The sequence below is a fragment of the Gracilinanus agilis genome, chromosome 2 (genome assembly GCF_016433145.1).
Source record: "Gracilinanus agilis isolate LMUSP501 chromosome 2, AgileGrace, whole genome shotgun sequence".
In the NCBI taxonomy this organism is placed as follows: domain Eukaryota; kingdom Metazoa; phylum Chordata; class Mammalia; order Didelphimorphia; family Didelphidae; genus Gracilinanus; species Gracilinanus agilis.
In genome coordinates this window covers 457,986,303-457,996,706 of record NC_058131.1, presented here as the reverse complement: position 1 = coordinate 457,996,706, position 10,404 = coordinate 457,986,303, and the positions used below count along the sequence as shown (strand labels likewise).

The 10,404-nt window shown below is 41.2% G+C and overlaps 1 protein-coding gene across 1 annotated transcript in view; it reads left to right on the top strand.

Annotated features, from left to right (window-relative positions):
* PLEKHH1 (pleckstrin homology, MyTH4 and FERM domain containing H1) overlaps nt 1-10,404 on the top strand; it is a 74,509-nt gene that overhangs the window by 28,004 nt on the left and 36,101 nt on the right. Inside the window, exons 5-9 of the mRNA XM_044659957.1 lie at nt 277-378; nt 471-1,237; nt 6,192-6,270; nt 8,049-8,140; nt 9,826-9,976. Coding sequence (XP_044515892.1) covers nt 277-378; nt 471-1,237; nt 6,192-6,270; nt 8,049-8,140; nt 9,826-9,976 — 1,191 coding nt within the window. The remainder of the gene's footprint in view (nt 1-276; nt 379-470; nt 1,238-6,191; nt 6,271-8,048; nt 8,141-9,825; nt 9,977-10,404) is intronic.

The following is a 10,404-nucleotide window of genomic DNA, read 5'->3' as shown; positions in this document are numbered from 1 at the left end:
AAGGAAGGAAGGAAGGAAGGAAGAAAGGAAGAAAGGAAGAAAGAAAGAAAGAAAGAAAGAAAGAAAGAAAGAAAGAAAGAAAGAAAGAAAGAAAGAAAGAAAAGAAAAGACAGTCTTGGAGAGAGAACAAGCTTCTCTGTTCTAGCCAAGACCAAATAGCACTTATGGAGAGCAGAAGGTTCCAAGGGGTTTTGGTTTTTTTCTTTCTAAACTTTTGGGATTTTAGTTTTCATTTTTAGTTGAAGCCTGCAGCTGAAAGCAAGGTTTACAAATGAGTATTTTTTCTTCTTGCACAGCTCGAGATGGAGAATCAACACCTGAAAAGCTATAATCAGCGCCTACTGGGTCAAGTGAGGGCCCTTCAAGAGGCCCTGGGAGGTAGGTAGTAGTCCTTCCTCTGGGAGCAGCTTCCTGGGAAACTCCAAGATGCCCTTGTCATTGACACCTCTCTGCTTCCTCCCCATCTCCAGATCTTTCCATGGTGCTACCAGGGGAGTTGCTGTGGTCCTTTCAGGGAAAGTCAAAGAAGAATTCTGTAGGTACCTATCATGAAAGCCAGAGAGGAGCTGTGGAAGGCAGACCATCTGGAGACAATGCTTCCCAGGCTCACAATACCTTGAGAGCAACCATCTCCTTCCCTCCTCCAGGAACCCAGCAGGATAAAGACCTCACTCCTAAAGTAGGCAATGCTTTGAAAGGTTCTGGAATAGTCCTTTGCAGAGAAATCTCAGAGGTCAAGACTCCCCAGCTTTTACCTATGGGGACTCTGAAGCTACAGAAATCACCTTACTTGGGTGAAGTTCTAGGTGGTTTCCAGAGAGGGGTGCCCATTAAGCTGAGGTTCCCAGGAAAGGAAGGAGTCCTTGGCAGCAGCATGACCCTGCCAAAGGCCCGGGCTTTCCGTAACCCCAGGGACAGCATCCAACTTGCCAAGCGGCGTTATAGCCAGCCCCACCTGAGAAATGGACACTTCAACCACATGGTAAGCATTGAAATTAGTGCTGTCCAGGCCTCCCAGGACCATAGCCTTCCCAGGAAAGAAACAGACATTGACCGGAAGAAAAGGAAAGAATCTGAGAAGATGGACACAGAGGAATCCACCTTGGATAAGATGGAAGTCAAGGGCAATGAGCTAATCTCTAGGTTAAATGAAGAAGAGCTGGAGAGACCTAGTGTTGGGGAGGTGGAGATGGGGAAGAAGCCTCCTACACCCCCTCTGCACCGGTTCCCATCCTGGGTAAGAATTTCTAGTTCATTTCTTTGAACTACAAATAATCTGATAGTATCTAGCATAAAAAAAAAACCTTTACCTGCTGTCTTATTGATACTAAATATTGGTTTTAAGGCAGAAGAGTAATGAGGGGTAGGCAACTTGGGGTTAAGTGACTTGCCCAGAAGTATCTGAGGTCAGATTTAAACCCAGGACCTCCCATCTCCAAGCATGGCTCTCTTTCCACTGAGTAACTTAGCTGGCCCTCTAGCTAGCATTTTTATAGTATTTGAAAGGCAGGAAAGTGCCCTACATGTTTTCTCTATCAACAACTGTGAGGAAGGTGGTGTCCTTAACTCATCTTATATGTGAAGAAATCAAGTCTGAAAGTAATTAAGTGACTTGCCCAGGGCCACACAGATTTTCCTTTCTAGACCATCATCACTCAATCCATTATACCATCTGGCTGCCTATAATGAACACTGTAATTAATATGCATGTATGAACTAAGCAGTCAGGTGCAGGAGGGGTAGAACTTCAATCAGGCATTAGTAAAAATAAATAGGCTCATAAGATTTAGAGCCAGGAAGAATCTTAAGGGATCATCTAGCCAAAACCCTTCACTTTACAGGTTAGAAAATTGAGTTAGCAATAAGATGCACAAGTGGGATTCAAACCCAGGTCCTCTGGATTCAGAATTTCCTCACTGTGATGTAATATAGCACGGTCCCCCTCACTCCCCCTTAACATCTCCTTTTCTCACCTTCCAAGAGAATCTTCGTCAAATCCTTCCCTCTTGGCAAAGCAAATGGACTATTGGAAATTGGAGGAAGGATAAAGAGTCGGGTTCCCCTACATCATGGCTACATCCTTCCCTTTGCAAACCCAGCCCAATGCCCGGAGACCACTCCTCAGTGAAGAAGCAGAGTATAGATAGCCTCTTGATACAATATCTGCCCCATAACCAGTTTTTTTCCCTCATAAGTTTCTTAGAGTCCAGTTATCCAACATGTGATTTGTGAGTCACATGTGGTCCATTCATATGTGGCAGGGAATATGGCCTGTCTGAGATTTTTAGGTCCCCTCCCTGCAAAAAAGACTTTCTCTATAATTAGAGAAGGGGATACCCTAGTGATCTGACTGCTGCTTTTTTTGTATAGCTGACTCCTGCCAGGTATCACTAGGAGCCTGGGATCAATTGTAGAAATTTCATGCAGCCCAAATATATATATATATATATATATGATTTTTGCTTACATAATGCAATATTGGAGCAGCAGGGTGGGGGGGGTGCCCTTTTCTTAAAGAGTCCTTTTTAAAGAGACCCAGTGTGGAGGGTCAGACCTTAAGCTAGAGGTTCTTATCTGTGTGCTGGACTCTTTTGCCAATCTGACAAACCCTGAGGATCCCTTCTCAGAACAAAGCTTTTAAATGCACAATATAAAATGCATAAGATCACAAAGGAAACCAAAGATTAGTGAAATAAAAGATGTAATTTTGGGGGGTCTCATGGTCCCCCTAAAATCTATCCATTGAATTCTTTGGGGATCCATGGACCCCAGATTAAAAACTCCTGCCTTAAGCTATTATTAGTAATTACCTTTACAGAAATTAATTGCCAGCCAAGAACAAGAATGAGGCACAGTAGAAATACTCAGGGTGAGAGTGGAGGTTTGCAGCACAGCTATGTGGCTCAGGAGTTTGAGAGCCAGTCCTAGAGATAAGAGATCCTGGGTTCAAATTTGACCTTAGACACTCTCTAGCTGTGTGACCCTAGGCAAGTCACTTAACCCCAGTTGCCTAACCCTTACCACTCTTCTGCCTTAGAACCAGTTCACAGTATTAATTCTAAGATGAAAGGCAGGGAAAGGAAAGCAAAGGAAAGGAAAGGAAAGGAAAGGAGAAAGGAAAGCAAAGGAAAGACCATAAGAAGGAAAGAGAACTCCCAAGAGGGCAATAATGGTATAAATGAAAGAGTGCTAGCTATAAAATCAAGGAAACTTGGTTCAAATCCCTCCTCTGACATTTACTACCTGGTGATTTGGGGCTAGTCACTTAACTTCCCCAGGCCTCTGTGTCCTCCACTATAAAACTACATCCATTCCAACTCTAAAAACTATGATCCTATCAAAGAGGTGGGATGGTACCCAAGGTATGCTAGTGAAGGTTTAACATTTGCCTCTTTGCTGGATGGTGGGGGTGAAGGGAGAGTACGCACAACACACTTTTAAATTTAATCTGCATATTTGATACTTTTCCCATCACCTTCTTGAATCTTGAGAATTAACAAAACACTAAATCAAGTCCTGGTATGTAGCTCATTTCTGAGGTATAAATGCTCCCACTACAAATTTAGCAATAAGGTCTCACTAACCAGTTAGAGCTAATTCTAGCACACCTCCTATATGGTTACAAAGATAAACCTCGGGGCAGCTGGGTAGCTCAGTGGATTGAGAGTCAGGCCTAGAGACGGGAGGTCCTAGGTTCAAACCTGGCCTCAGCCACTTCCCAGCTGTGTGACCCTGGGCAAGTCACTTGACCCCCATTGCCCACCCTTACCACTCTTCCACCTATGAGACAATACACCAAAGTACAAGGGTTTTAAAAAAAAAAAAAAGATAAACCTCATCTTCTTTGAGGTTTGCTCAAGGCTGGTCTTGGTCATAGTAGGCAAAATCATCTTGTCCTTTTGGGTAAGAGAAAAATACACAAGCAAGGACAATCTTCACCAGTTGTAGTTCTTGGCTCTCTTCTCTGTTGAACTGTTGGTTCAATTGGTTGGTAATACATTAAAAGACATGTCTAGAACCAGACCTGGAGTCACAAGGTCCTAGGTTCAAATCTTGCCTCAGACACTTCCTAATGTGTGACCCTTCTGGCAAGTGTCTTAACCCAGTTTGTGCAGTCAGCCCTTGCCCTTCTGTCTTAGAGAGTTTGTTACTAAGACAGAAAGTAAGGGTTTAAATACATATATGAGATATCTAGGGGGCAGCTGGGTGGCTCAGTGGATTGGGAGCCAGGGCTAGAGACAAGAAGTCCTAGGTTCAAATCTGGCCTCAGATACTCCTAACTGTGTAACCCTTGGCAAGTCACTTAACCCCTACTGCCTAGCCCTTACTGATCTTCTGCCTTGGAACCAATACACAGTATTAATTCTGAGGTGGAAGGTAAGGGTTTAAAAAAAATTTTAAAGATGACTATAATGCATTAAAATGGAAAAATCAAGATCAGATAATAGTTTTTTAAATAAGCATTTTCCCTAAAACATAGGCTTGGAAAGGGAGAGTGGATGAGGGCAGAAGAAGTAACCAGAGGCAGGGGCAGAGATGGTGGCTAGAAAAGACAAGTAGGATCTCACCATTTGATCAAACTCATCCCTGTGAGTTGTATGAGAATAGGTAGCAGCTGCTGCCTTGTTTGACCTCCAATGGTTTAATTGATATGTTGAATGAATATATTGAACAGGCATGCTCCTGAGAGCGCCTTTCCCATGCTGGACACCAAGTGAATATGGGAATATGGTGCTGATGATAAGATATAATAGTTTCCATCACGTTCTTCATATTTTCACCTGGGACTTTGAGTCCCATCTAATCCACTAGACTTGGGTTAAGGTTTATTATTTGGTATCTTCTCAGAGTGTACACAACTTCTAGCTCCCCCTACACGTTCAAGCCTTTATAGTTTCTCTTCTCTGAGAAAACCGGTGTAAGGCTAGCTCTAAAAATTACCAAGAACACTAGTACCCCCTGTCAATTGTTAATTATTAGAGAATCAGACTTTCAGAGCTGGAGAAGGGACATTTGGAGGTCAGCAGAACCTATTCCCCAGCCCTCACTTTGCTTGACTTTCAGGCAGAACTACACTTAAACTCTTTTTTTTTTACCCTGAACTTCTGTGTATTGGTTCCTAGGTGGAAGAGTGGTAAGGGTGGGCAATGGGGGTCAAGTGACTTGCCCAGGGTCACACAGCTGGGAAGTATCTGAGGCCAGATTTGAACCTAGGACCTCCCGTCTCTAGGCCTGACTCTCAATCCACTGAGCTACCCAGCTGCCCCACCCCCCACTCTCTTTCTAATCTTTGCTTTCTCTCCTCACCTACTCAGTCCTATCCAGCTTCCCAGTCTCCAGCCTCTGCCCTCAGGAACAACCCTCCATTATTAACAAACTATCCATTTTCTAGATAGCTTCCTTTCACATTCCTTCCACCTTCTGGTGTTCACTGAAACCTAGATTTCTCTTGAAAATTCTATATCTCTTGGATCCTCTCCAAGGCTGGCTGTTCTTCTCTCATACCTGCCCTCCATGCCCCATTCCTCAACCTCAACCTGGCATACAGACATGAGAGAAGCTGGCATATCCCTTGCTGTCTACTGCTGCCTGCTGACCTGTTACCATCCCTCAGTCTTTCCCAACTCTAAAGCTCAGTCCATCTTGTCTAGATCTTTGTTGTTGTCCTCTATGGACCTTCAGGTCACTCTCCCTCTTCCCCAATAAATTCAGTACCTGGCTTTGTCTTCTCTACTCCTACTCTGCCCCCTTCAGATACCTGCTTCTACCCAGTTTAACCCCTACTTGCTAAAAGTCCTCATTACGATTCTGCATATATCTAGAATTTAGGAAGAAAGGCTTCTAGGTCATCTTACACTTGACGAAAAAAACAACAACAACAAAAAAGGGGGAAATGCCCAAATCCTCTGTAGCAAAGGACTGTTTAATGGAATCACAGAATTTCAAAGTTGGAAGGTAGCATGCTGCCTGTCTAGTCCAACCTGAACCTTAGCAAAGAAATCCTACTAGACCATACACACAGGAATCTAGCCTTAGCCTAACAACTTCCCAGAAGGCAGAAGCCACCACTTCCAAAGGAAGCTCACTCCATTTTGAGGTAGGTTTAATTGCTAGGAAGTTGTATTTTGGGTTTGGTTTGTTTTCTCTTAGGGGCCTTAAGGGCCAACCCTAATTAGAGGTTGTCATTCCAGGAGACTCGAATTTATGCAGTGGCCTCATCTGGCATGCAGCTGTCTGAGGTATCTCCTGAAAATGCTTCTTCTTCTTGTGGTAAGTCCCAAACCAGACCTGATATTGGGGAGGGTTTCAAGGGGACGGCTGTCTCTTGGGAAAAAAAGGAAAGGAGAGTTTTAGAAAAGGGTGCCCTTTCTAGGGTGGTTTAGGACCAGGAAATATTAAAACTAAATAGCAACCCTTACCCCTTTGCTTGAAAGCTAGCTGTGAAAATGAAAGTTGAAGGCAATTTTGAAAGGGAAAAAGTCACAAAAGGTGGTCTGAGGATGTAAGAAAGGGAAGGGATGAGGTAGTGGTCAATCCAGCCCCTTTGTTTTAATAATAGAATGGAGGGTACATACTGAAAATATTTGCACATATTTTTGCTAATGTAAAGTTACCTTTCAAAAGATTATGTGTTCTTTAAAATTATTAAATACAACATGGAAAACCAAAAAAAAAAAATAATAATAGGATGGAGGGCAGGTAGGAGTACTACCAATCATTTACAGGGGGTAGGGAATGATTAAAGACTGGACCTGTGATTTCACTGGTATAAGGAACAATCTATACTTGGAGTCAAGAAGGTCTGAGTTCAAATTCTAGCTGTGTGATCATGGAAAAGTCACTCTACCTGTCTCAGTTTCCTTACCTGTAAAATGGGAATAATAACAGCACCTATCACTCAAGATTGGAATGAAGATCAAATAAAGTACAATATGTAAAGCACTTTGTAAACCTTAAAGCACAATGTAAATTTTATCTATTTTTTTCCTAGTGTTATTATCTACAATTTTTAGAGTTTTAGAAAATTGCCTACAGCATTGACTCCTTGCCCAGGATCCAACAGCCAGTTTATGTTAGAGGCAGGATTTGAATTTAGGTCTCCTTAGCTCAAAAACTGACTTTCATTAAATATCTGCCAATAATATTAGCCATTTATATGGTATTTTCACATACATTTGATCCTAGAGTGTTCTTTTCATTTTACAGATGATAAAGTTAAGGGATTTACCTAAAGTTAAGGCAAGGTTAGACTTTAGATCTTATAGTTTCTAATACAGTGTTCTTTCCATGACAACACAGCTGTTAACATATGTGTTAAATATTAACCTTAGAAGTGCTTTTTTTCCCAACACCCCTGGGTAGCAGTGCCTCAAGCAATTTAGGAAACCCCCAAAGGACCATTGCCCTGATTTTCTATACTCTAGATATAATTCTGGTAGAGGTCAAAGGAATCTTCAAGAGAATGGCTTCAGATATGAAAAAAGTTTTCTTTCAATGAGAGTTCTTAACAGGAGAACTGGAATGCATATATATCTTAGGAGGTAATGAGTTTCCTGTTGCTTATAGTTCTTTAGTGTAGGTAACCACTTACCAGGGATGATGTAAAGGGATTCTAGCTCACATATGGATTAGGCTGGGTGATGTTTAATGTTCCTTCCAACTCTGATATTCTGTGATTTGAGGAGAGTTGGGATAGGGAGTAGAATAAAATAAAAATTTCTCAGGCAGTCAATAATTTATTATTTTAGAGTTGGCATTATACTCCTTCCTTGGATATAAAAGACAGGGAAGATCATTGATTTCTGCGGAAATCTCCCATTTCATCCCTATACTACAGGGAAGTTCATGGCCCAGAAAGGCAGGAAGAGGTATTGATTACCCCAAGTACTCCCTGGTCTGGAGCCTCATGATAAGTCTAGTGTATCCCTAGATAACCCTTTCAAAGTCATATCTCATATTTCTCTTTAGTCATTTCCTTTCTCTACCAGTCCTCTTCCTGAATTATGGTAACCTAGTATTTAGCATCTCTTCTCTCTTCCCACCTCCAGCTGCAAGTTCTACCTCCCTCACCTCAACTGGGTCCTTCTACAGGCTTATCTACAAGAATTTCCATGTGCCTGTTTACACCACATTGAAGGGGGTAAGGAACCAAGAGCTAATAATACCCTTTTAGAGAAGACTTCTGGAGCTTTGGTTGTTAAAGTTAGCATGGGCATCTAAAGTTCAGGGTTTTACCCTTGTATATCTCTGAGCTAGTGGCAGGACTATATCATACCCCTCAATATTGAGCACCATTTCCCAAGAAGAACTCTTTCCACATGTCACTACAGAGAATCAGTCCTTGGTAAAGACCACACTTACCATACTTTTAATATGTTCCCTAGTATTAAAGCATCATGCCATTTCTGTTCATGTCAGGATTCTCATGTCTGGGAAATTTCTTTAAGAAGAGACTCAAGGAAGACGAGGTAAAGAGAATACAAGAAACAAGTAGTCTAGGAAATCAGGATGGTGATACTAGTGATGTATTAATCCATCTTAATTTTTAACTTAACTTTTGCAACTTAAAGCATTTATGTGATTTTATTAGTAATCTCATTTTCACATTGCATTGGCAACTGCATACATTCATGTATATGCATAGTAAAGAAAAAAATAAGAGGTAGGATTGTGCAAGTTTGTGGAGCATCTAGAATCTCACTAGGGACTTCGCTGATCTTTTTCACCTTACCATTGCAGAATAAAGAGTTCCCCATATATTTGGAGTATTGGAGGTAATGTCAAGACCTCGCCAGTCTTGGAGTCTTCTAACAGCAATTACTAAGGTCCCACTAACCTACCTCTTAGTTTTCAGAATGCAGCCAAGATAGAAAGGTTTACAAAAGTATAATATTGTCTGAAATCAATATTTTTTTCTAATTTAAATAATTAGCACAAAAGGTTACAGAATCCTATGGAATTACTAGTGAGAAAAAATGTTTTGCGTGTTACCAATTTTATTTTGTGTACTGCATTTTATGAGTTATTTCATGGTTTAATATGTTAGGAAAAGTGTATGTTATTATAACTAATGTTTTGTTATAAAGAATTATACATAAAAGTATATTTTCAGCAATCTTTAGTGAAAGATTACAGTTTTGGGTGGTCATAGGAACATAACCCCCTACATCTGATAGGTTAAATGTATCAACATTCATGTTTTTTACTTTCAAGCCATTTTCTATGAATGTAACCCCCATAAAAATTGAGGATGGACTCTACATATACACCCCTTATATCATCAGTGATGGCCCTCCCCTTAAACCTTGTAGAGCATTTTTTGTAACTTTCTAGTGTAATATTATACATTGTCGTTCTCTGTATCTTATACCTCCCTTAAGAATGTAAGCTTGGCAGGCAGCTGGGTGACTCAGTGGATTGAGAGCCAAGCCTAGAGACAGGAGATCCTGGGTTCAAATCTGGCCTCAGACACTTCCTAGCTGTTGACCTTGGGCAAGTCACTTAACCCCCACTGCCTAGCCCTTACCGCTCTTCTGCCTTAGAAAAAATATGTAGTATTGATTCTAAGACAACAGGTATGGGTATTTTTTTAAAAAAGGAAACCTCTCCTCCAAAATCTAAAACATAATAGGCACCTAATAAATGTTTGCTGTTATAACCTCCCCCAAAATGTGCCTAACTATAACCATTCCTTAGGAGACGTTGAACAGACTTTAATCCAGGGTGTTGGGAGGTACGATGAACTAGAGATGGATGTCCATAGTTTCTTCTGCACAATCAACAGACTTCATGACTCTCCTGGGGTGGGGGGAATTGGCTTTCCAGAGAGCCACTCAGATCAGCACCATGCCCTTCCTGGATGAATCCTCTGGTTCTGAAGATGACTGCAGTTCCCAAACCAGTTTCCAAACTTCCATCACCTGCATGGAGTCCAGGAAGACCAGTGTACCAGGCAGCCCACGGGCTATCAAGAGAGGTACAGGGAACCTGGGTGCATGAATAAAGTCTCAATAATCTTAACCAGTAGACAGTATCCTTGCTTTATCCAATGGGCAATGAGCTATGAAGGTGAATCCCCTCTGAGTTGTGGGACACTACTACTTCTATTGAGGGGTACCAGTCTATAAGAGATGAATCAGTTGTAAAAAGAATCAGTCTCTAAAGCAAGAGTTCATAACTTTTTTTGGTGCTGTGGATCACTTTTGTAGTATGGGGAAGCCTATATTATCCTTCTCAGAGTAATATTTTAAGTGCATTTACAAATTCATAGGATTACAAAGGAAAACAATTATATTGAAATTAAGTTTATTAAGATATATATTTAAAAAAAACAAGTTTGCAAACTCCATATTAAGAACTCCTACTCTAAAAAGTTCACATTGATTCTTTTGAATTAGTTATTTA